At 34.0% G+C, this 27,727-nt stretch overlaps 1 protein-coding gene across 1 annotated transcript; it reads left to right on the top strand.

The window, feature by feature from the left end:
- On the top strand, nt 1-27,713 carry LOC127948413 (deoxynucleoside triphosphate triphosphohydrolase SAMHD1-like). Its single transcript, XM_052544847.1, has 17 exons — nt 1-28; nt 1,467-1,528; nt 9,238-9,398; nt 9,488-9,603; nt 9,901-9,957; nt 10,328-10,341; nt 13,531-13,674; nt 13,752-13,852; nt 13,998-14,106; nt 23,213-23,304; nt 23,419-23,516; nt 23,692-23,831; nt 26,335-26,397; nt 26,660-26,731; nt 26,848-26,952; nt 27,286-27,398; nt 27,710-27,713. The coding sequence occupies exons 1-17, from the start codon at nt 1-3 to the stop codon at nt 27,711-27,713; spliced, it is 1,479 nt and encodes a 492-aa protein (XP_052400807.1).
- The last annotated feature ends 14 nt before the right edge of the window (nt 27,714-27,727 follow it).

The raw sequence follows: 27,727 nt of genomic DNA on the forward strand, positions 1-27,727 counted from the left end.
ATGTCTGCATTTGAAGGTGCAACAGATGGTGAGAAAACAAAACAAAATAAAACTATATATATACATGAACAAAGTGAATAAATGCTTTAGCTTGATATTTTTTTTAAAAAAAGCTGTAATTACAGTTTTAGAAATAAATCAGAATGCAGTCAAATTAAATGTGATGGAAATAGTTTTCAAATATATATATATATATATATATATATATATATATATATATATATATATATATATATATATATATATATATATATATATACATATATATATATATATATATATATATATATATATATATATATATATACACATTGGGGATGGAACCGTTAAACTTTTTTATAGTTACAGTTTCGGTACACTTCGATATGTGCTATGTTTATGGAAAAACTATACATAAAAAGATAATTATCTCTCTCTCTCTCTGTCTCTGTATATATATATATATATATATATATATATATATATATATATATATATATATATATATATATATATATATATATATATACAGTATATACAGAAAAAAAATATTCTACCTAACTACAAGCAACACCACAAATAAATACAAAAGATAAAAATAAAATAAACAGTGATTTTTCAGTTTTTATTTTTTTTATTTTTTTAGGTCTAGCATTAGGTACATATATCGAATAAAGTAATCAAATGTTATACAGCATTGGATATTTGACTATAAATTAATGATTATATTTAGTAAATAAACAACTGCTATTCAATCAAGAGCAGAGCGTAATTTCTTTCTTGTTGCTGTTTGATTAATATAAAGATTGTAACTTTAAAAGAACGCTCTGTTTTAGGATACTTTCCAAGAAAGACAGTTTTCAAAAAACACAATATTCCAGAGAAAGCGTAAAATTTGCGCGCATCGGATGAGCGCATGCACAAATCGTCTCACTGTGTGCGTGAGCTCAAGTCTTCTGGCTCTTAAATGTTGAAACTGGCAAAGCTTAATTAATTGAGTTTATTTTAAGCACATATTAACGTGGTCTATTAAGACCTCACCTGTGCGCGCGCTATCAGCTCCCGGGTGATGACGGAATAAATATGACTTCATATGTGAACAAGAATTTGTCCAAGGTTTCTCTCTCTCTCTCTCTCTCTCTCTCTCCTCGCTGTTGTTTTAGCTAATGTATTGGGAAGCCAGAATGCGCGTCCATCATCAGAAACATACATTAGCCATCCCGTTTTTCTATTACGTGTTATTTATAAGAAACCATAGCCTATTACAGATGCGTTGTCAGATTTTCTGGATCGTGCCGGACCGTGTGTGGAGAACCGCACTGTTTATTTTTTTATTTTTTTATTTGTATTTTTTTTCCTTGAACCGTCCCACCCCTAATATATAATATATGCGTATAATTTTGTTATGTACAGTGATTTTTGTTTTCAATCTGAAACAACTCAGTATATCTCTAACAGGTATAAAATTGCATGTGCTTTCTCTGCAGTGAGCAAAATCGCTGAGGAATTGCAGAAAAACTCCCTAGACTTTTCAAAGGACATCATGAAGGCAAGTGAAGCATTAAGAGGAAGGCAGAAAATCTCCTCTATGGGAAATTATAGCAAAATTATATTCAATTTCATAATATTATTGGAATGCCATCCAAGTCCATTTTCAATTTTCAAGAATTCAATTTTTGAATTCAGTGAAAATATATATTTATAATCATTAAAGTAAGGAAAATTCTGTCTATTCTAAATTATTGGTTGTGAACATGTGGTGCAACATAAAAGCAACAAGGAATCTGATTGGCAAATGTCACATCATGCTCATCTAAAATATACATGTACATAGTCATAAATACCTAGACGCCTCATTGGCCGCTCGACCGCACATCAGCATCACCACCATATTGGAGCTGGCAGCTTTCCATAACTCTCACATCAGGACAGAGGAAAACACACCTGACTTGTCAACAGCTTGGGGGTCCACAAACCATCGCACAATAATAAAAACAGATCTTGGTGTATTGTCATTCACAGATAAGAATCAAAAGTTGTTTCTGGCAATTTTTCTTTTTATTTTATTTGTATTTGCTGGTTGTATTCAATTTTCTCAGTTATGGTAAATTATTAAAGTTTAAATATTTCTTTAAGGGAATGGGAATGAACTATGTTCTGACCTGAAGAACAAGAAAAATGTTGAGGCTGAACCACTAAATTATCAAATAAAATAAAAAAAAATAGTCAGAAGGGTTTAGTAACCTTATTTTAAGTGACATTAAATAATAAAACATTTATTTATCTTTCAGGTTCAGTAGTCAATTCAAGAAAAAAAGATAAAAAGATTGCAAGTGTTGTCACTAACAGAAGCGCAAACAGACCCCCAAGCTGCGTCTGAGGAGATGCTAGTCTGCAGCCAGACCATTCTCCATTATATTATAATACAACTGTACTGCTGACTCTGCACGGAGTACCAAATGTACATATGCTTCCTGTGCATGGTTTCTAAAAGAATGGAATCACAAAAAAAGGTTCTTTATTGGAATTTAGAATGAAACTGCAAAATCTTAAGGTACAATTGTAAAATAACTAAAAACTAAAATCTCTATATCAACTCCACATTCATTGTTTTATATAAAACCGCAGGACATCAGTTCTTGCCGCTCATCATTGACTGAAGTACAGACTCTACGCTCCAGCACAATGGTGAACAACAAAACTACATTAAACTAACAGATCTCTCGTGCAAAAACACAATATAGTTGAGTTCAGTATTTACTCTCATTATCACTGTATGACTTTGCATATTTTTTTTTCTATGGCTGTCCACAAATATTTTAGTCAAATTAACTTTTTTTTATCTGCATAATCTGACTTTTATGTTTTACAGTATATTGCTGTTTTTTTTTTTTTTTTTTTTTTTTTGACTTAGCAGCAAACTGTAGAAAAAACTGTTATTTATAGTGCCATATATATACACTGTAAAAAACTGTGCCGTTAAAAACAGTAATTTACTTGCAGCAGGGTGGCCAGTAAAGTACTGTTAATTTACAGTTCTCAACCATTAATATACCACTCTTAATTTTTTTTTACAGTATTTTACCATAAATTCTACCATGGAAATTAACTCACTATTTTTTAAACAATTTGAGTTTAAAAACTAGCATTCATATGATGTTAGTACTACAAACTTATTTCATTTGAGTCCATTGAGAAGTAATATTTCCTTAATATAACACTGCAAACACTTAATGTGAAGTAGTAAAGTAACTAAAATACTTAATTTTACTCAAATGACTGCAATTCACTGTCAGCTATAGCACACATGTATGTGCTGAAATACTTAACACAGAGATCATCACTGTATCAGTGACTCCACATTTACTGTCTTTATATAAAGCAGCAGAAAATCAGTGTTTGTGTCTCATCATTGACTGAAGCACAGGCTCTAATCTCCAGCACAATGGTGAACAACAAAACTACATTAACAGATCTCCCTTGTGCAAAAACACATTAATACAGTTAAGTTCAGTGTTTACTCTCATTATCAGTGTATGACTTTGCATATCTTTCTATGGATGTCCACAAATATTTTAGTCTTTTTTTTTTTTTTTTCCATTTGGTAAATCTGACCTTTATGTTTTACAGTATATTACTGTTTTTTCCTTGACTTAACGGCAACAAACTGTAGAAAAACTAATTCTGTGATTAATTGATGATTGAGCATGAGTGATGAACACCTGCTATTAACAAACAGAATCACAAAAGGAAAGAGAAACACAAGAACTACAACTTCAGCCACACCCTTGATGAAATCAACTTAAATAAAATAACTCATCAAATCTCTCAAGATCTAATTAAACAACTCCTAAAACAGCTTTACCAGATTCACATTACTAACCAGACTTACTTTATTTCTGTCCGAAGTCTACAGAAGATCTTATTGAGCGATAAAGAGGTTTAGGCTTTTTTTCACTACCATGATGGAGATCAGTGTTTACATTAGTTGGCCTCTTGAACAGTGACTTTTCAACACTTTTCACAACAATGGTGACCATCCACAAAATAAACAGTTAAGTTCTGAACATCATAAAACATGCTACTAAAATTAAAGACAAAAGCAAAAATACAATCACATAAGAATTCAATGAAATAAGTGGATAATGCAGGGGCATAATTTATTCATGCCGCAATGCATTCTGGGAGTCATGGATGAGTTTTATCCTGTGCTGGTACCCAGCATGCATTGCATCATCAATATTGCTCTCAATAAGATATTTTCATCTCTGATCTGACATAATTAAAGTCAGCCTGATAGTAATGTGTGATGCTGATTAAGCTGTTTGTTGATTGTTTAAATCTTCAGCTGATTTAATCTAAGGCTGTGGCTGGAGTCAGTTGTAGTTCTTGTGTGTGTCTTGTTTCTCTTTTCTTCAGTGATTCTACTCGTTAACAGCAGCTGTTCATCAGTGTCTGGATTCACTCATTAGTTTTCATACTCTCTGTCAGGTGGACTATATTAGTAAACTCATGTAGGGAATAGTGAATGAGGGTGTAGGGTGTGATGTGTGATTGTACCTTTAGGGGTACAATTATTTAGGGGTACATGCACATTAACCACATTTTAGTATAACCTATTCACTTTCAGAAATAGGGGTACAGCAGAGGTGGAGAGTCCAGGGGTCAGAAAGTAAAAGTCCTGCCATATATTTATTCCACCCATGAACCCAGCAGCTGATTTCACCAGAGGAGGAATCAAGTCATTCCTTTCAAGTCACAAACAAGTCTCAAGTTAAATCCCAAGTCCTCAAAGAGTTAAAGTCAATGAGATAATTAAGTGACTAATTAAATGATAATTCTGCATTAGTGATGAACACCTGCTGTTAACAATCAACATCACTGAAGAAAAGAGAAACACAAGAACTAAAATTGACTTTAAGCACAGCCTTGGATGAAATCAACTGGAAGAAAAAAAGAAAAAAAAAAACCTTCCACCATCATGGAGATCAGTGTTTGCTTCAGTTGGGCTCTTGACCATTTTAATAATTCAAAGTAATTTGCTTTTAAACACTTGCGGTTGTGTTACGTAGTAAACATTAACACATTACTGAATGAAAAGCTTGAAGTAGAAAATTGAATTGCCCTTTTTTCATCTAAAACATTTTAATTAACTTCATGAAGGTGTCTCTCTTTGGTTTGTTAAATTATGTTCAGCAATTACTGAACTACAAAAAAATTTAACTATTAAACAAATATTATTGTAATGCTTAAATAATGGGGGGGAAACAAACTGTACAGGCTCAGGATTTTAGACATGAGCACTTATCATATGATCCTCAACAGTGGTTACAATAATTATTCATGCTACAGTGCATGATGGGAGTTTTTACTATGGTGTTACCCAGCATGCACTTCAGCTTGAAGCGTTTTGTTGATTGTCACCATTGTTGAGATTCATATGCTGGGTCATGATGTCGGTGCATCTTATTAGGAAAAGATTTCAAAAATATATATTTATTACATACATTAGGAAATTTATTCATTATAGTGATTAAACCAACGGTTACACAAGGTAGGTTATTTAAAAACTGAACATTTGTTAATAATAAATACATAAAATTGTTTTGGAAATAAACAGGCTGATGCCTAATAATTACTTCATCATGTAGAAGCAGCTAGTAACGGTTTTCTGCAAAGCAATGATTGCACTGTTTTATAACAGCACATGTACTTTTACAGAGAAATATCTAACACAAGAAGCCAAAGGTCAAGAGCCCAACTGAAGCAAACACTGATCTCCATGATGGTGGCATAATTTTAACCAATAAAACATCAGCATCTGATCCTCTGTAACGCACAATAACAGCAGGTGTTCATCACCAATGCACAATCATCATTTAATTAGTCTCTTAATTATCTCATTGACTTTAACTCTTTGAGGACTTGGGATTTGAGTTGAGACTAGTTTGTGACTTGGAAGGAATTACTTGTTTCCTCCTCTGGTGAAATCAGCTGCTGAGTTCATGGGTGGAGCAAAAATGTGGCAGGACTTTTACTTTCTGACACCTGGACTCTCCACCTCTGGGGTACAGTAGGTGTCCATTTCTGTCCCCCAAGGTACAATCTAGACTAACGTACATCATAGGATTTATTATTGGACCTCAAGGTACATGTATGGTACGTCTGGTTTCTTCTGTTTCTTTCTTTTAGTGGAGACAAAGTCATAGCACGGTTACGCATGGTTCTTACCAGATTTGGGTAGTCCAGGGGCCAAAGAGTAGAAGTCCTGCCATATTTTTGCTCCATCCATGAACTCAGCAGATGATTTCATCAGACTCTCAAGAACAGCAGGTGTTAATCATTAATGCACAATCATCATTTAATTAGTTACTTAATTATCTCATTAACTTTAACTCTTTGAGGACTTGGGATTTGACTCCAGACTAGTTTGTGACTTGGAAGGAATGACTTGAAATGACGTCAGTTACTTCCAAGTATCCTCAAATCTGGCCCACGAGATCCACTTTCCTGCAGAGTTTAGCTCTAAACCTAATCAAACACACCCGAGCAAGCTAATCATGTCCTTGGGATCATTAGAAAATCACAAGTATGTGAGTGTGATCAGGGTTGGAGCTGAACGCTGCAGTGCACTGGCCCTCCAGGACAAGATTTGAGAAAGCCTGGTTGCTTTTATGCCTGCTTCTGATATTTTTTGAAGGACCTCCTTGGTTGAAAGCCTTGTAAGAACCAGATTTGGGTAGTCCAGGGGCCAAAGACTAAAAGTCCTGCCATATTTTTGTTCCACCCATGAACTCAGCAGCTGAGAGGAGGAAACAAGTCATTCCTTCCAAGTCAACTTTACAAATCTACTTTATGCACCAAGCGTTTGTAACACTCCAAAGAGAAAGGAACAGTTGAAATTGCATCATATGACTGTAAGGTCCAGGCACATGGCCCAAGGAATGTGTTCTGTCTTTTCAGCGCAAAGAGTTATTCAATTTAGGTTAAACTCTTATCTGACTCCATTTCTGACTTCATTTTATTATTACCTCCAATTTATGTTGGAATACAAATTGGTTTCTAATTAGTATTCTGACATTTGATTATTTTAGTTAAACTCTTTATCTCATATTAACTAATTCTTTCAGGTTCTCATGTAACTAGCAAGGATTCAACGTACAATACGAGTCAATAATTATAGAGTAAAACAGAATAAAATCAAATGTAACAATTTATTATCAGTCAGGTAAATATGTATTCTGCCAATTACATACCCAATTCAAACATATCAAATCATATCAATATAAAACATCAAATTCTCAAAGATTAATCTAAAAGTAAAATATGCATACCTCACCTTGGAAAAAACATAGTATGAAGTGAAGAGACACTCAACACACTACAGGCTTTCTGGCTACAGAATTGCCCTGATCCTTTTGCTACAATCCTTTAAATACAAAACCAAGATAAAACATCCCCCAAATGAGGCATGAACAAACAGTTGTTATTTGCCTTAACCAAGGTCCCAGACCGGGATAGTTTACACCTCAAAGCGAACAGAAGGTAATTTACATGGAGGACCCTGTAAAAGGGCTCTCCCATTACAGCATAATATACCTTATCTTTTAGGATCTGTATTATCTTTTAGTCTACTTTTTTTTTTAAGATTGGGACCATTGTACCAGTTGCCCCAAAAACATTTCAAATTATACTAGACATGAGTGTTAGTTCACTTGCATTGACATTTTCATGTAATCATTTTGAGCAGACTGAGTAGAAGGAAGAATGGGTGAAGGGGTTTAAAATGAAACAAATGGCCAGAAGGGAAAGAGGTCTCCTGCTCCTCCACTCTGTGGGGTGTCTCGAATATGACTGTGTATGTTTGTATTGTCCTGTTTCTCAGGAGATCAAAGTATCTCCAGTTCTTTCATCCTTACATGACCCCATTTGAGAAAATATATTCCATATAAATGTACATCCCTATAATATGTAAACCCAAGCTTTACTATCTGTAACTAAACTTCATAGTCCAAGTCTCTATCAAACTATTTATTTATTTGTTTGTTTGTTAATTATTTAAATATTTATTTGTTTATTCATTTATTTATATATTTGTAAGGACTGTCAGCTGACAGCTAGGAATGTTAATGTTCTAAGAATGTTCCAAGAACATTGCATGTTCTGGGAACGTTTTCACCGGCAAGTTCTATTTTAGTTCCAAGAATGTTCTGATAAAAGGTATTTTACACTTGAGTTTTAAATGTTTTTCTCTGGCTGTTATGTTTGTTTTGTGAGTAGATGATGCTGGTTGTTTGCTGATGATTAAAATATCATCAGAAGGCAACCTGATTATCTGATTTGCTACAGTCTGACCTATGATATTAGTTGCTTTTATTTCACTTTTTTATGGCAGCTCAATGATTCTACAGACTGAGACACATCAGAATACTAATCTACGGTGACGCATTGCTGCCACACACATATTGTTTTTTCCACTCACTTCTGTCATAATAACGAGATGTTATTTCATTTTAACATCATCTTTTCTCGTAAAAAACATTTTTTCTCGTAATAACAAGATGTATGCTTGTTATCATTTTCTCATAATAACGAGCCGTTTCTCATTAAAACAACATATTTTCTCATAATAACGAGATGTTATGTTGTAAAAACAATATAATTATGTAGTTAAAACAATTTTTTGTCATGAGATCTATATGTTTTCCTGTTATTCTAGATACATTATGTGAGCAATACGTCCACGCTGCTGTCGCCACAGTCTGACATAAAATGAGGACCTGCAATCTGCTGAAATTATTTAAATACTACACTGCTTTAAATGTATTGGTTTTAATTTGAGCAGCATGTTTATTAGCATTAATTTTGTCTACAATATAGTACTAGCCAACTCAGACCCATGACACATCCTAAATGTTTGATTCAGATCAAAACATTTATTATTAAAGAAGACACAAGTGGAAAAACAGACATCAGGAATCAGTGTATGAATCTCAACAATAGTGACATGCTGAAACAATTGTATTCTTTTACATTTTAACATCTTGTTTCAAGATGGATATTTTAAACAGCAATTAAAATTATTCTTTAACAATTTAGGCTATAATTAAACTAAGAACCTCACACAAGCCCATAATGAATGTCACATTTAAAAGTGTAATTATTTTTTCAAAGTAACTTCAGATTAAATCCTTTTTCTTTCTGCTTCTGACAGTTTTCTCTAGGTCAGTTTCTATAAACTGTTTCTCTGTCCTGCAGATCTTCAATGACCCCGTTCATGGTAACATTGAGCTGCACCCTCTGCTGGTGAAAATGATTGACACTCCTCAGTTTCAGAGACTTCGATACATTAAACAACTGGGAACGAAACATCTAGTGTATCCGGGTGCCACTCACACTCGCTTCGAACACTCACTTGGGTAAATTTTTCCCTCTTTTTTTTTGTACTGCACCTTTACATTTATTTTCCTTAAAATACACTAACACTGTTTGTTTTTGTGTGTGTTAGTGTGGCACATTTAGCAGGCTGTCTTCTCAAGACACTAAATGAGAATCAGCCAGAACTCAACATCAAGAAAAAGGATTTCCTGTGTGTTCAGATCGCTGCCCTGTGCCATGACATGGGTGAGTACCAAACATTCATGTGAATATTTACATAGAACAATTTAGAGAAATTGTTAAAAGCATGCTGGTGTGTATTCAATTGCTATTTGTTGCAGCCACCCCCCCCCCCCCCCCCATAGTTATCATATGAAGAGTGGGGTAACAATTTGCCCTGTCAACTCTTATTTTCTTTATTTATTTTTTCTTATGGTTCTCTTTTAAGGTTTTTTTTTTTTTTTTTTTTTTTTTTAAATGAGACTCATAACTGAACTTATAAAAACAATTATGTATAATAAACATGTTACTTTGTCCTTTCAGGTCATGGTCCGTTCTCTCATTTGTTTGATGGCATGTTCATCCCTAAAGTCCGGTCTGGTGAGTGTCTGAGTTTTCTCACTTCAGTGATTTCAGCTTGGCATTTCAGCAATAAATCTGAGAACAAACTAAATATTTTGCCATTGTTGATAAGCATTGTGGTCTTTATTCAATCAGTGTAGTCATTTGTGTGTGTGTGTGTGTGTGTGTGTGTGTGTGTGTGTGTGTGTGTGTGTGTGTGGAGACTGGCAAATGTGTAAATGAGTACCCAGCTAATTTTGTTACAAAAATGTTCTCCAAATATTGAGTGTTGGTTCTGGGAACATAAAACATGTCCAGTTTTCTTGACATTATAGAGCCCACTGGGCAAAGTTACGTCCAGTGTACGTCTTTTTATGTCTTTGCTGACGTTGAAAAGACGTCAACTGAGGAGCCAGAATGAAAGTTTTTATGACGTCTATTTTTGACGTCTTCTGTACGTCTGATTTAGACGTTCAGAGAACATCCTTACAAGGTTAAAAACTAGTTCAAAAGTGTTCAGTAGAAATATTTTCAACATCATTTAAGGTTAATTTAGGCATAATTTATACTGTTTCTGGACCAAATCAACACTCTCAGGATGCATTAGATTTAGAGTCATGTTATTTCAATGTAATTTTCAGACACTGTGTTTGTCCTAAAATCAAGAAAATAAAATAATATTTATGAAATAATGAAATAACTAACGATTGAGCATGTGGTAAAATCAACTGCAAATCAAAGACATTAAATCTCTGAAGATCTCAGCAGAGGAGGATCAAACATCTCCACAAACAGCTTCACTCATTAGATTGACTTTATTTCTGTCAGACATATAGATAAGCTCTTATTGAGAATTAACAGAGGTGTTAGTTTGTGTTAGTTTGTCTTTGGTTGTTGTAACTGTGTGTTTTACTGGCAAATGAAGGTGAAATTAAAGGAGTTCAGGTGTTTTCAGCTCTTTGTTGAAAAGTCATCATGTAAGTATCTGAGTTCATTAAATTAGATTTTTATTTTTTATTTTTTTTATAGCCCTCAAACCTTTTGATTCTACAGTACAGGCACCAAGAGCAAAATACTTGCTTATTATGAAGATGGAAAAAATGCATGCGTTCAAAATATTTTGAGTAAAAATTTGTCATTATTAAGAGCAAGATGTTAATCTCTGCCACAATGAGAGTGTTTAATAACACACAATTACAACATCCAGAGACAACCCACCTAGAAATTTTTCATGTTCAGTGAATATTTTCAGAGGAAAGTTTTAATTTACTTTCCAGAATGTTCTATTAAAAGGTAGGATAAAATTCTCTAAAAACATTGCAAAAATGTCTTTTGATAACATTGTTAGAACATTATCCTGAATTGGTCTTGAAACAGTATAAATTATGCCTAAATTAACCTTAAATGATGTTGAAAATATGTCCACTGACCACTTTTGGACTAGTTTTTAACCTTGTAAGGAATTCTGTGAACGTCTAAATCGGACGTACAGAAGACGTCAAAAAAAGACGTCTTAAAAACTTTCATTCTGGCTCCTCAGTTGACGTCTTTTCAACGTTAGCAAAGACATAAAAAGACGTACACTGGACGTAACTTTGCCCAGTGGGAGGAAGGTTTTTAAAAGGTATGATGTCCCTCAAATGTAATAATTCAAACATCTGCTGTGAACAAGCACTGGAAGAAAGAGAAATAAGAACACCATCTACATTTTCTTCAACCACAGCCTTAGATGAACTGAAAATAAAATACTTTAAATCTCTCAAGATCTAAGTCAGATCTGAGTCGGTGTATGTATGTTCATTGTTAAATTTGCCTTACATGATATCTAAAATTTCTTTCCTTTCTCAGATAAGCATTGGGAGGTAAGCATCATAACTCTTCTGTACAGATACAAATATATGATAATATACATGGCAGGCTATTTCAAAGTCAGTGAGCTGCATAAAACATCAAATCAAAAATTTTATTTCATAAAACATGAATCTGTTTTTTTTATTTTACTGTAATTGAATGAAAAATGACTGTGACTGCCTTTATTGTAGTACAAGTGCAAACTGGAAGCAGTAAAAGGCAGTAATGTCTTCAACTTTAAGTAATGTCAAAACTGTCAAAAATTCATGACAATGTTGCTTCTTCAGAGAGCATTGACTAATAATAATAAAAATTAATATACACTACAAAGCAAGGTTATTTAATTAATAAGGCTGTCAGAATTAACATGTTCATTTTGCAATTAATCTTTTTCAGTTTAACGCAATTATTAAATTAAAGAAAAAATTACAGCATCATTTTGGGTTTTTTTTTAGACTATGTGACAATGCTATTAAGTACAATAAAACACAAAAGAAGTTGAAGTTTATTCAGTACTGGTGCTCTGTTTGTGAAGCAGCTCTCTGTGAACACAGGCATCCAGCACAAGCACGTGCACAGAAACCCTCTTCAGACAGACTGCCAGTAGTGCTTCAATAGACAAAAACACACATACAATTATGTCAAAATGTGCAGTTCATAAACAGTCTTAAATGAGTTTAAAAGCCCAAATGATCGTGAAGAGTTGGGAGAAAATCATATGTGGGTCAGAGCCATGTCACATGCATCAGGTTTTTTTTTTAACTATATACATTTTATAGTCCATTCATATACGATTTATAGTTTATGTGAAGATTATTTTAAGTTGACGTAAAAGTTATATTTTTCAAAGCCTATAAAGAGAGGTAGGTGGTCCAGGGGCCAAAGAGTTGGTCCTGCTATTTTCTTCCTCCACTCATGAACTCAGCTGCTAAGGTACTGGGTTACTCCGCCGCGGTACCCCCGAAGCAATCTAAAATGGTCAGAATATAAACACTTATTAAAGGTGTACCCTAGTGATTCAGGACAGTCTAAAAACATGGTTTAGAAAATGGATTCATGGTGTACACATGCATTACTATGTAAATTTTGTACACAAAAAAGTTACGGACCACAGCTCTGATTGGTTGTTTCTTACCGGGAGCAGTGTATTTCTGTGAATGGCAATAGGAGCACTGGGAGGAGCCAGAGGAGCTTGATTTTTTCACAGATTATCTGTCTCATATTCTACCGTCAGGACATAATGACAGGTTTCACAAATATGTAAAAAATACATTTTGTTTTTTTGTTATATTTACATTCAATGTAAATATTATAGTAATACTGTGCGCCGTAGTTCTAAAAGTTTAAAATGCTCAATATTTTATCTTTAGTCCAGGACTTTTATTCTTTGGCTCCTGGACTACCCACCTCTGCCTTTTAACTGTCAAAAAATAATAGCTTTTAGTTATACTGTTATGTTGAATGGCTGTAATTAATGACTAAAACTGAGGGAAAAGTGAATTTAATAGAGACATCAGTAGCATTATTGGTATCTTCATTAGCAGGCTAGTTAGTAAAAAGATGGCATTAAACTAATAAAAAAAAGAAAAATCTCTACATTCATTTGGAGATTCAGTGTGAAATTGTGACAATATAATTAATCAAAATTAATTGCAGAAAAATGTGTTATTAATTAGTTTTTTTTATTATTGATTGGCAGCACTAGTCATTTATGAGTACACTTTAATTGTACTGATGAGTATTTATGTTGATCTTCTGAAGCATGAGCAGGCATCTGTTGACATGTTTCGCTGCATGAAAAGGAGGAATGGACTGGACAAAGAGATGAAATTCTATGGACTGGATTTACAGAAAGACATCAAATTCATTGAGGAATTAATTCTGAAAGGACAAAAGGATGGCAAGGTAAAATGTGCTTAAGCTGCTGTTTCAGCATTTATCAGGATACAGTGTTAAAGTTCAAAATATTTCCCATCTTGCAGTGGTCAATGAAGGGCAGGACTGAGGACAAATCCTTCCTGTATGAGATTGTGGCAAATAAAGTGAACGGCATTGATGTGGACAAATGGGACTATTTGGCTCGGTTAGTTGTATTTTAAAATTATATTTAAATGGTTTGAACAGGTATTGAACAGCTGAAGATAAAGAATAAATGTGGCCCATTGTAAGTGTATTCATGTTTTATCAGTTATTGTGTTAGTGTAATTCCTCTCTTATTTTATGTTTAGAGATTGTTATTATCTCGGCATTCCATGTGGTTTTGACTCTCAGCGTCTGCTAAAATCTGCTCGAGTGTGTGAGGTGAACAGGAGGAAACACATCTGCTTCAGAGACAAGGTACCTGTTAATTCACCTGTTCATTTACACCATCAATTCAACACTTTATAACTGGCCACTTCTAAGAAACTTGGCTAAACTTTGCAAGCAGTCATAATTTGGAAATAAATGGTTATTTTCTGCCCTGATTTTAGCATCTGATTTGAACACTTTGTTGGAATAGGTGTGTCTGCTGTCAGACATCAATGGAAACACACACTGCAGTGATTGGCTAAAACCTTTGCATATAACAAGTATTACATGTGGAGCTCTCTCAAACTGCATTTTACTTTTACAGCTGCCCAGATTAACTCATTGTGAAAAGTGATGATTATAGCATTACATGTAGATCTACTCCTACTGCATGAACATTTACAGCGCTGCAGTCATGTCTTCTGAGCACATGGCCTAATGGTTCAGACTTGTTACCGGCAGAGGTGGGAAGTCCAGGGACCAAAGAGTAAAAGTCCTGCCATATTTTTGCTCCACCCATGAACTCAGCAGCTGATTTCATCAGAGGAGACACCAAGTCATTCATTTCAAGTCACAAACTAGTCTGAACACCTGCTGTTATTGTGCATTACAGAAGATCAGATGCTGATGTTTTATTGGTTAAAATGATTCCACCATCATGGAGATCAGTGTTTGCTTCAGTTGGGCTCTTGACCTTTGGCTTGTGTTAGAGATTTCTCTATAAAAGTACATGTGCTGTGCAAAAAACTGTTACTAACTGGCTTTACATGAATTAATTATTAGGCATCAGCCTGTTTATTTCCAAAATAATTTTATTTCATTCAACATATGTACGGTTTTTTAATAACATACTTTGTGGAACTGCCACATGCAAATGAACTGGTGTTTTAATAGTTGTAAAGAATTGATTTGTAATCTAATATATGTAATGGATATACATTTTTTGAAACCTTGTTCTAAGACGCACAGACATCATGACCCAGCATATGAATCTCAACAATGGTGACAATCAACAAAATGCTTCATGCTGAAGTGCATGCTGGGTAACACCATAGTAAAAACTCCCATCATGCACTGTAGCATGAATAATTATTGTCACCGCTTTTGAAGATCACATGATTAGATTAGATTAGATTCAACTTTATTGTCACTGCACATGTAGGTACAAGGCAACGAAATGCAGTAAGTGCTCATGTCTAAAATCCTGAGCCTGTACAATTTTTTCCTGAACATTTAAGCATTACAGAAATATTTGATAAATATGACTTTTTTGTAGTTCAGTAGTAGTTATAATAATAATTAATAATAATTCCTTACATTTATATAGCGCTTTTCTAGGCACTCAAAGCGCTTTACATAGACAGGGGGTATCTCCTCATCCACCACCAGTGTGTAGCATCCACCTGGATGATGCGACAGCAGCCATATTGCGCCCGAACGCCCACCACACACCAGCTTACTGGTGGAGAGGAGACAGAGTGATGGAGCCAATACACTGGGGCGCTAGGACCCACACAGACCACAGGGTGAGAACCCCCTGCTGGCCTCACTAGCACCTCTTCCTCCAGCAACCTAGTTTTCCCAGGAGTCTCCCATCCAGGTACTGACCAGGCTCAGCCCTGCTTAGCTTCAGTGGGCAACCGGTCTTGGGCTCCAGGGTGATATGGCTGCCGGCCATATAGTTGTTGTTGAACATCATTTAACAAACCAAAGAGAGACACCTTCAAGATATCCATTTAAATTATTTAGAAGAAAAAAGGGCAATTTAATGGATTCAGCTGCTGAGTTCATGGGTGGAACAAAAATATGGCAGGACTTATACTTTCTGACCCCTGGACATTACACCTCTGTCTGTAATATATCTGCTTGTTTTTACTCCTGTTGGCCACCAGGTGGTATTGTGAGCAAATGAAGTTTCCAAAATTAAAACTTTTGTGAACCACTTGGCTGAAAAGCTAAAAGCTTCATGAAGCTTCATCTTGCCATCACTCTCATTATCAGTGTATGACTTTGCATATATATATATATATATATATATATATATATATATATATATATATATATATATATATATATATATATATATAAATTGTATGGATGTTCACATATATTTTAGTTAAATTAACTTTTTTTTTTTCATTTGGTAAATCTGACATTTACATTTTACAGTGTATTACTGTTTTTCCTTGACTTAACGGCAACAAACTGCACTGTTAACCCCTTTGCGTGCAAACATCGCTGACGGCCCCAGTTTATTATTGTTTCACTTTCACAGCACATTAAACATCACTGTCTTACTTCATCTGGACAAACTGTGCATCAATGGAAAGTTTAAAGACTCAAGCTTCGATATTTGACCAATATTTTGATAAAACATTGTTGCAGTGACAGATATTTAGTGATTTATGTCAGGAGTGCAAAATAATAAATCCGTATTATGCCACATTTTGAATAGAAATTCACAACTCACTCATATTCAGTCACGTCAAGAGCGGTTTATTTGTGTTCACAATAGACTCACTGAACAGCGTCAATAAGGATTTACAGACCAAAGATGCATATCTGCGGAGATATATGGATATATTTACTGATGTTTACTTCATATTTCTTCAGACAGAATCGTCATTTCTATTCATTTTCCACGGATTTACGCGATCAGATGATAAACAGCCTCTCCCAGCGATCTCTGTGTGCGTGCAGTAGTCACAGCTCTTGCGGTGTGTGACTCAGACTCTGATTGGGTCTTTCAAACATCAATCTTAGAGTTTCATATCTGGACACCGCCCCATCGTGTCACATGCTTCCTGCACACTTCCTGGTAGTTATCTGGCCAAAACAACACTGAAACACCTCTGTACACACAAAATATCCGAATAATAAACCCGCGATTACGATAGTAAAGCTTGGTATGAGAATTTCTTGAGATCTGGGGCGTTTTTATAAAAAAAATCGAAAATGTACATCGGAAATGCTAACTTGTGCAGCGATGAAAAAGGCTACAAATAACATATTTTTACAACAGTAAACGACCAAATTCCACCCCTGATCGCTAAAGGAAGTTATTATAAACACTCGATCGGGGTTTAAAGTGAGTTTTGAGTAAACGTGTACTAATAATTTCATAAATTGTCAGATGTAGCTTGATGCTAACGTTAGCACCAATGCTACTAATAGCAGGTGCTTTTCTTCTTCATAATGCATTTTTGTCTCAATAATTCACGTAAGGTCGTAAGAAAATGTTTTGTTGTATTTTTATAGTAAGACTTTTGATAAATAAGGGCTAAATGCAAAGAGAGACTGAAGTGAGATCGCTGCTTTGTTGCTTTGTAAAGCCTGAAAAACCACAATCAAGGCTAATAAAGGTGGAATAAAAACAAAAGAATAATGATAAAAGAATAATGCGGATAATGTGTCATACTTGGCGGAGGTGTGAAAGAACCGTTTGGTGAGAACAATACAATCATGATTCGGGCAGTTTTCAACAGTGAAACATACACAAAGAGCACAGGAAAGTTTACATGTGAGATCTTACAGAGATGACAAGGGCCATAAATCAATCTGATTAGCCTTCTCTAAAAACAGCACATGACATGGCCTTAGAAAATATTTCATAAAATTCACAGTTTTACAGATTCGATTATGAAATTTTTTATGAAGTCTTGGAAGACTTGTGGCCTTAGCTACACTGTGTTTTCAAACTCATTTCCTACATCAACATTTTTTTAAATACATTTAAAACATATGTTTTTAATATTTTTATTTTTGTTTTTATGTTTGAGCTTATATATCTCTATTATCATAACAGTCTGAGTGATTCTGATTCCTGAACAGTAAACTTTAAAGTGTCAGCTTTGTGAACAAAGGTTGGTTATGTATCTAGTCAGAAAGAATCATGAGCAGAAACCTTTTTATTTTGGGTATGTAATTTCGGTCTCCATGCCAAAAAAGGGGGGTTACTAGTAAGGGGTTAAAAATTGTTGTAAAAAAACGGCCAAATTTTGACAGTGATCAACAGCTGCTGTTAACGATTAGAAAAACTAAAGAAAAGAGAAACAAGACACACACAAGGACTACAACTGACTTCATCCACAGCTTTAGATTAAATCAACTGAAGATTTAAACAATCAACAAACAGCTTTACCAACTTCAATCATTACTAACCAGACTGACTTTATTCAGTCAGATCAGATCAGAGATCAGAGATCAAAAGATCTTATTGAGAATTACAGAGATTTAGATGATAACGTTAGTTTAGTGTCACCATTGTGGAGATCAGTGTTTGTTTTAGTTGGGCTCCTGACCCTTGACTTTTGTATTTTACATTTTGTTTCATTGCTGTGTTTGTATTTTTATGGTACATCTGTTACAGCAATATTAGTTTTAATGGTCAAGTGATTATGGCTGTTTCTGTCTGGCACGATCTACTACACTGTTAAAAATCGCTGTAAAAAAAACGGCCAAATTTCGACAGTAAAATACTGTTTTTCATTAAAACAGTGCATTATGGGTAATATTCATCGTTTTCGAGAAGTAGCCTGCTGCTATATATCGTAAATTAACAACGTTCAAATTCGACACTCAGCGGCTGTGTTTCAAATCACACCCTACACCCTCATTCACTATTCCCTACATGAGTTTACTAATATAGTCCACCTGACAGAGAGAATGAACACTAATGAGTGAATTCAGACAATGATCAACAGCTGCTGTTAATGAGTAGAATCACTGAAGAAAAAAAAAACATAACAAGACAAACACATGAAATACAACTGACTTCAGCCACAGCCTTAGATGAAATCAACTGAAGATTTAAACGATCAACAAACAGCTTCACCAACTTCACACATTACTAACCAGACTGACTTTATTCCTGTCAGATCAGAGAACAGAGATCAAAAGATCTTATTGAGAATTAAAGAGATTTAGATGATAATGTTACTGTTTCGTTTAGCGTCACCATTGTGGAGATCAGTGTTTGCTTTAGTTGGGCTCCTGACCATTGACTTTTACACTTTCCATTTTGTTTTATTGCTGTATTTGTATCTTTATGATGCATCTATTACAGCAGTATTAATTTTGATAGTCAAGTGATTATGGTTGTTTCTAACAGGCATGATCTACTAGACTGACTTAAATTGTTGCTATAATAATCAAATGTTAATTTGGTGTTGAAATATTTGAGTGAATGACACTTCAATTTAGTAAGATTGAAAAGTAGTGTGATAACCAGTATTTATGGATTTAACGACTAGTTTTAGTTAAGTATTTCGGGCAGCAGTCCCCACAACACTCAAAGAGAGAAATCAACAATCAGCATATGAATCTCAACAATGGTGACAATCAAAAGGTTCATGATGCAATGCATGCTGGGTACCAGCACAGGATAAAACTCATCCATGATTCCCAGCATGCATTGCGGCATGAATAAATTATGCCCCTGAATTGTTCACTTATTTTCTTGAAGTCTTATGTGCTTATAATTTTTCTTTTGTCTTAAGTTTTAGTAGCATGTTTTGTGAAGTTCAGAACTGATCTGTTTATTTATTTTGTGGATTGTCACCATTGTTGTGATTCATACGCTGATTCTTGATGTTTCTGTCTACCTGTCAGAGAAGTTTTTTTTTTTTAATGAGTTAAATGTTCTTAACAGTCTTTCATAACTTAAGGCTCAGCAGTGTTTCTTATTTTGCTGTAATATCAACATTCAATAAGAGAAGGGACATGGGATTGGAACAAAAATAGTGTTTGTTCTTGTCAATCTATAAACAACAAGACCAGATTTATTTCTTCAGTTGATTTGTTTTTCAAGTTCCAAAACATACAAGTTCTATAGACGCATTGTTACAGCATTAAAAAAAAAAAAAAAAAAACCTTAGTTGTTGAAAAGTCACGTTCAGGAGCCCAACACAAGTAAACACTGATCTCCATCATGGTAGTGAAAAAAAAAAACACCTAAACCTATTTAACTCTCATTAAGATCTTCTGTAGACATCTGACAGAAATAAAGTCAGTCTGGTTAGTAATGTGAATCTGGTGAAGCTGTTTTAGGAGTTGTTAAATCAGATCTTGAGTGATTTGATGAATTCAAGGCTGTGGCTGACGCCATTTGTAGTTCTTGTGTTTCTCTTTCCTTTAGTGATTCTGTTTTTAAATAGCAGGTGTTCATCACTAATGCTCATTAACTTCACTAATTCATTATTACTCAAACACTCTGTAGTGTGTACACATTATAAGTGTTCATTTAAAACTGAGGATTTTGTTGTGGGGTTTAAAGGGTTAAAGATTTAAGATGAAGAACAAAACAGCATGAAACATAATTTAACAGCAATAAACAGGAAACAAACTGTAGAAAAACAGTTATTTACTGGCACCCCATTTAAAACAAACTGTCGTTAAATCCATATGTTCTGGTTATTACATTACTTTTCAATCTTATAAAATTGAATAAACAAAAGATTGTGCAATTCACATATTTTAACACCAAATTAATATTTGATTACTATAGCGACACTTTAAGTCAGTCTAGTACATAAAACCCAACAGAAACAGCCATAATCACTTTATTATCAAAATTAACATTGCTGTAACAGATGTACCATAAAGATACAAATACAGCAATGAAACAAAAATGTAAAATACAAAAGTCAAGGGTCAGGACCCCAACTAAAGCAAACACTTACCTCCACAATGGTGACGTCAAACGAAACTAATATTATCATCTAAATCTCTGTAATTCTCAATAAGTTCTTTTGATCTACGATCTCTGATCTGATAGAAATAAAGTCAGTTTGGTTAGTAATGAGTGAAGTTGGTAAAGCTGTTTGTTGATTGTTTAAATCTCCAGTTGATTTCATCTAAGGCTGTGGCTGAAGTCAGTTGTAGTTCTTGTGTGTGTCTTGTTTCTCTTTTCTTCAGTGATTCTGCTCATTAACAGCAGCTGTTGATCACTGTCTGAATTCACTCATTAGTGTTCATTCTCTCTGTCAGGTGGACTATATTAGTGCAGGGTGTGATTTGAGACACAGCCGCTGAGTGTCGACTGTTTAATGAAAAACAGTATGTTACTGTCAAAATTTGGCCGATTTTTAACAGTGTACTTCCAAGTCACAAATGAGTCTTGAGTCAAGTCCTGAGTTAAAGTCAATGAGATAATTAAGTGACAATCAACATCACTGAAGAAAAACACAAGAACTACAACTGACTTTAAGCACAGAAATCAACTGGAAGATAAAAAAACTGGCACCACAATTTTTTTAGAAACTTGGATAGATTTGCTTCTAACCAATTGCAATACTGTTTCACAGCAAACATTTGTGCTATGCTGAAACAAGTCTTGAACTAACAGACAGTTTACACTTTAGATAATTGAATGTGCTTACTTAAGTTTTCTCAATTATTCTTTAAAAAAAGTACTGAGAAGCAACCGGGTGCAGCCTGCAGATTGAGGCGGGGCATACCTACTCTGATTGGTTCAATCGTCTTTCATAGACTTACATAATAGGAAATGTGTGCGTAGTTGGTGTAGGACGGAGAATGCTGTTTAAAAAGCTAAAAACGCTGTACAGTTTTACAAAGTCTTGACTATAATGCAGTTTTTTATTGTTAACTTGACTTACTATGTCTGATTTATTGAATCAAGAGATGTTAGCTGCTGCAAGTTTACTCTTCTTGACCAGATTAATTCACATATGAATAATTGGGACATTCTAAAAGCTCGTTTAACGTGAAAGTGCGTGGCTTTATGCATTAAAACAGTGTTTTAAAAAGTTCCTCCTCAGCTGCTGAGTTCAGAGTGGAGCAAAAATATGGCAGGACTTTTACTCTTTGGCCCCTGGACTTCCCACCTCTGGTAACCAGGAGGTTGTGGGTTCAAGTCTCAGTAAAGGCATGATTTGTAGGTGGAGGAAATTAATCCATTCCACACATGACTAAGGTCCCCTTGAGCAAGGCACCGAATCCTGAATTGTTCCATAGTGCCGCAGAAAAAATGGTTGATCACAGCTCTGGATGTGTGTTCACGGTGTGTGAGTGTGTTCACTACTCACTGCTGTGTGTGTGTGTGTGTGTGTGTGTGTGTGTGTGCGTGTGTGTGGGCATGTTTTTGTGACATATCAGGACACAACTCTGTATAATGACATGGGTATGACACAGGTATTACAAGGAGAGGGTGACTTATGAGGACATAACCCATGTCCCCATTTTTCAAAACACTTATAAATCATACAGAATTAGTTTTTTTGAGAAAGTAAAAATGCACAAAGTTTCCTGTGAGGGTTAGGGTTAGGTGTAGGGTTGGTGAATGGCCATAGAATATACAGTTTCTACAGAATAAAAACCATTACACCTATGGGGTGAACACACTTTACACAAAAACAAACATGTGCGTGTGTGTGTGTGTGTGCGTGTGTGTGCGTGTGTGTGTGTGTGTGCGTGTGTGCGTGTGTGCACTTGTTTGGGTAAATGCAGATCACAAATTCTGATTATAGGAAACACACCACGTTACAATCACAGTGCTCTTCTTACTGCAGCATGATTTCTGCAATCACATTAAATTATTAAATCATAGTTAACACAGTGAAAACATGATGTAAATTAGGTCACTGATATTATGAGATTGGCAAAAATGGAGGACTTGAATCACTGAACTCCAGTCATTAAGAAGAGATTGATCATTGATCACTTTCTGTATATAAAATAAAAGCAATTTATTTATTTTATTATTATTATTACTATCATTTTACCCAAAATTTATTTCTTTACCTCACCAGCAGATATGAGTTGTTCAGATCATTCTTGTTTCCACATGACAGTGACACATGTTAAGGGTGTGTCGAAGGGAATTGGGACATCACAATTCACCTCTTTCAAATCTGGCCATTTCAGAAGGGAAGAAAACTATTATTCATATTTTAAATTGGGAAGTTAGTTTTGAGTCAAAAAATTAGCAGTTTGTGTTTATTGTACATTAACATCTCATATGTGTAAACATCAATACAATTTTATTATCTTTTTCATAACCAAATTTAATCATTATATAAAATTTTACAATAAAACTTAGTCATTAATGTTTTATTCTTTTCAAATTCTTATCAACATTTTATTTGATCACTTTTATATAAAAGTTCTAGTCCCTGTCTCTCTCTTTTTTTCACAGGTGGCAGATAACATTTATGGCATGTTTCACACCAGATACACTCTTCATCGTCAGGCTCTTCAGCACAAGATCGGCTACATCATTGACGTCAAGTGGGTTTTGTGTGAAAGAGAACATTTATTATATTATATTCAATCTTCTGCGTGCATTATGACATTTCCCCCAGATTTTACTGCCTTTTACATGTGTTTCTCTTTGTACATTAGGATTAACGATGCTCTTGTAAAAGCTAATGACAAGCTGAGTCCAGACAGGAAGATCTCAGATGCCGTAGACGACATGCTAGAGTACACCAAACTCACAGGTCAGAGAAAGCATGGGTACAGATCAAGAAAAATTATTATCTAAATGATTTAGACTTTTGTTTTAAATTACCGGTTAAATTTGACGTCATATTATGCTGGGTCCATAAACATAATAATGATTTTTGTTTGCTGAAAGGTCAAATTCAATGAGCCATCTCCCCTGTCCTTTAACAGATCACATCTCCGATCAGATCCTGAACCCGCCAGACTCAAATCCAGGTCTGGCTGAAGCCCAAAGGATTCTGCAGGGTGTTGTCAACAGACGGCTGCCAAAGTTTGTGGGAGAGGCTCGACTAAATGAAGACAAATTAAAGGTACCCTACTGGCCCAATAAAACAGATTTACTTTGTGCAAAAATTAATAACAAGACTATAAAGTTAACCCCTTGGTGGGGAAAATTGTAAGAGTGTTTGGGGGCAATTGTAGCAATGAAAAATAACTCATATTAAACCACTGTATCTCAAATAAAAGCTTACCTACCTAAAGTAAACGCTTTACTGCTAAAGTATATAATAATGTTATCTAAGATTTGTTTTGTTAATGGTTTAAATTCTTTTAGATGCCAGGCATCATTTGTATTCAAAAAGCAGAAGTCTAATTCTATTTTTGCAGAAGACTAGGCGACTATTCTAGTGGTATCTATAAAATATTTTAATCATTTAAATATATATTTTACTCAAATACATTAATCAGTTGATGAGTCAAGAACGGTCTTTAACCAAACTTTAATAACATTTTACAAGATAGACATATTAACAGAATAACCTAATGAGATCCTGTGGAGATATCATCCATAGTTTTTTGTTGTTGTAGTTTGTTTTGTTTTTTTTTGTTGTTGTTGATATTAAGATTAAAATGCAACAGTGTCTAATGTATAACACTCATCATTTTAAAATGTAGTTTTACATTTAAATATGTTTATTTTCTAACAGAATAGTATTTCAACACAGACCAACAAGGTAATCAGTTTGCAGCCATTGGAAAATTGAATATTCTAGCTTGCCACACTTTATTAATATTAGTATAGTTTGTTCATGTTATTTTAATTTATATATATATATATATATATATATATATATATATATATATATATATATATATATATATATATATATATATATATATATATATATATATATATATATAACCTAGAGATAAAATGTACATTTAAATTCACAGTCATCTAAACTTTAATGAAAAAAAATACTTCCAAAACATAACTTTTCATACCTCATGAAATGATTTGAAATTATTCGTACACAATTATCTAATTAACTTTAACTCTTTGAGGCCTGACTTGGTTCCTCATCTGCTGAAATCGGATGGTGAGTTCATGGGTGGAACAAAAATATGGCAGGACTTTTACTCTTCGGCCCCTGGATTACCCACCTCTGGTTCTTACAGGGCTTTCAACCAAGGAGGTCCTTCAAAAAATATCAGAAGCAGGCATAGAAGTAACCGACGTCGAGATGTACTGCATTCTGAGTCTATTCCATTGTTTTGGCAAATCAAGTATCGCTTTAACATAGACACCATGTGGATCCTTTGTCCTATGAGCGTCACTTTAGTGCATGCAGTGTCAAGGCTGATAAAAAAAGGATTATACTGAAACCAGGAGATGAAATGGATTTTCAGGCAAATTACACTCACTCAGTAGATGATCATTTCTGTGTTACAGTTAGACATTGTTTTTAAAATGAAAATAATTTTAAATTCTGATTTTAATTCAGCGTGTGTGTGTGTGTTAATATATATATATATATATATATATATATATAAATAATATCTCATTATAGTCAACAATTGTACTCTTTTTGAAGGGTGAATTTTTGTACTGTTAAACAAAGGTACAAAATTGTCACCACAGGTACAAAACTGGTCTCTTAAGATACAAATCACAAGGGTACAAATGTGTACCCTATGCCAAGGGTACAGCCCCAGTGACAAGATATTGTACCCCTAAAGGTACAATTTTGTACTTTATTTTCTGAGAGTATATATATATATATATATATGTATAGCTACAACAAATGTGTTTTAGAAACACACGGTTATAACAGCCAGAGAAAAGACTAAGACAGAAATCAAGGGTCAAGAGCCCATCTAAAGCAAACACTGATCTCTAACATGGTTACTTCAGATGAAACAATAAATCAACATCTAAACCTTAGTTCATTCTCAATAAGATCTTCTGTAGACGTCTGACAGAAATCAAGTCAGTCTGGTCATTAATAAGTGGAGCTGGTGATGCTGTTTGTGGGGTTGTTTAATCAGATCTTGAGAGATTTCATGTATTTTATTTCAGTTGATTTCATCTAAGACTGTGTCTGAAGTCAGTTGTAGTAGTTCTTGTGTTTCTCTTTTCTTCAGTGATTCTGTTTGTTAACAGCAGCTGTTCATCACTAATTCTCAATCAGCACTTAGTTAATCACTTAATTACTTAAATGCAAAGTTTTAAAACTTACAGGGTTTAAATCAAGGCAATCTGTTTACTCAAACGGTTTGAGTTAAGTTAACTTGTCGGGTTTTACAGTGTATAACAACTAAGTAAAGATAACTAATTAAATCTAAGTAAGGTAAACTATTGGATTTTACAGTGAATTGTTGGTTATTAAATTATCTACTATCCATACATGAATAAACACATGACATTTACTTTAGCTGTAAATTTATATTTTGTTTTATATTAAGATGTGTCTTTTTATTTGATATTCACACGCATAATGTGGCAGTTTTTTTCCAGATTAATATTTAGTTGTTTTACTAATTTCATATTTAATGTGGTATTTGCATATAACTGATCCTTAATTTCTTTAGGAGATACAGAATGACAGCTTGAAAGCCAAGCCTGTTAAAGCCGTCAAGATTGAAGTGTATAAGGTACTCTTTTTATTATAGCACATACATTTTATTTGTTCAGGATTCACAGATGAATAGAAAGCTCAAAACAATAGCATTTATTTGAAACATAAATCTTTTGTAACATTATAAATGTTTTTACTTTGATTTTTGATCAATTTAATGCTAATGAATGCTTAATAAAAGTATCAATTTAAAAATATATCTTACTGACCTCGAGTGTACATTTTCCTTCTCAATGTTTTCTTGCTTTTTTTTTCTTTTTTTTCATATATTGTGATAGAAATTACTGAAGGGTCTCTGGGATGATATGCTGTTGGAAAACAAACTGAAGGCAACAGACTTTGAAATTTATGTATGTTTAAACGGTTATTATTATTATTATCATTATTATTATTTTAAATGTCAGTTTTGTACTGTTCATCTTTTTACAGTTTGTATCTGTCCTTTCTGAAAACACTTCTCATTCAGGTTCTCGAGATGGGTTTTGGTGAAGTGGGCAAGGAGCCTATTGATAATGTTCATTTCTACAGCAAGAGTGACCTGAAAACAGCTTTCAAGATGAAGAAGTACCAGGTAAGAAATCTGACTCCTCTCCAACATTGTCATACTGAACTAGTATTCATGATTATGATTCTCTTGAGCATTAGATCGTCTGCTTAATTAAGTTGATAGATAGATAGATAGATAGATAGATAGATAGATAGATAGATAGATAGATAGATAGATAGATAGATAGATAGATAGATAGATAGATAGATAGATAGATAGATAGATAGATAGATAGATAGATAGATAGATAGATAGATAGATAGATACCAGAGTTCATCTCTGGGTAAGTGAAATCATCATTCCTGGTTTGAGGAAGAATGTTTAACAGGTTGAGTTTTGATTCTCATTTTCTTGCAGGTGTCCAGCCTCAAACCAGAGAAGTATCACGAATTTCTTGTGAGGGTCTATTATAATCCAGAGGATCAGGAGCATCAGGTCCAGCAGAAAGCTCAGAAGTGCTTTCATGATTGGTGCAAAAATCCCCAAAACAAATTCATTGATTGCAGTAATTCTGATTCAGGTGATTTAGGAAATTGTTTTACTTTTCTTATTTTAGCGCATGCTTTTATTCAGAATAATTTGTACTTCAAAGCAGGTATAATGTGATAAAGAGTCATGAATAGCTTGATTTGACTTAGGAATCTATCTATCTATCTATCTATGAATTGTTTCACTTCAAATACTGATTGTGATACAATTAATCAATATCCATCAATTTGATGGGTCATAAAAATTCCATCATAGTATTCTTTTTGTCTGTCACAATTGTTCTATCGTTCAGGTAATAATGATTATATAT

The sequence above is a fragment of the Carassius gibelio genome, chromosome B1, assembly GCF_023724105.1.
Source record: "Carassius gibelio isolate Cgi1373 ecotype wild population from Czech Republic chromosome B1, carGib1.2-hapl.c, whole genome shotgun sequence".
Lineage (NCBI taxonomy): Eukaryota > Metazoa > Chordata > Actinopteri > Cypriniformes > Cyprinidae > Carassius > Carassius gibelio.

Excerpts from the sequence above, each read along its gene's own strand:
- LOC127948413 (XM_052544847.1), top strand. The coding sequence starts at position 1 with ATGTCTGCATTTGAAGGTGCAACAGATG. Across the intron at positions 9,399-9,487 it reads CGCTTCGAACACTCACTTGG|TGTGGCACATTTAGCAGGCT; the intron begins GTAAATTTTTCC and ends TGTGTGTGTTAG. Across the intron at positions 13,675-13,751 it reads AAGGACAAAAGGATGGCAAG|TGGTCAATGAAGGGCAGGAC; the intron begins GTAAAATGTGCT and ends CCCATCTTGCAG.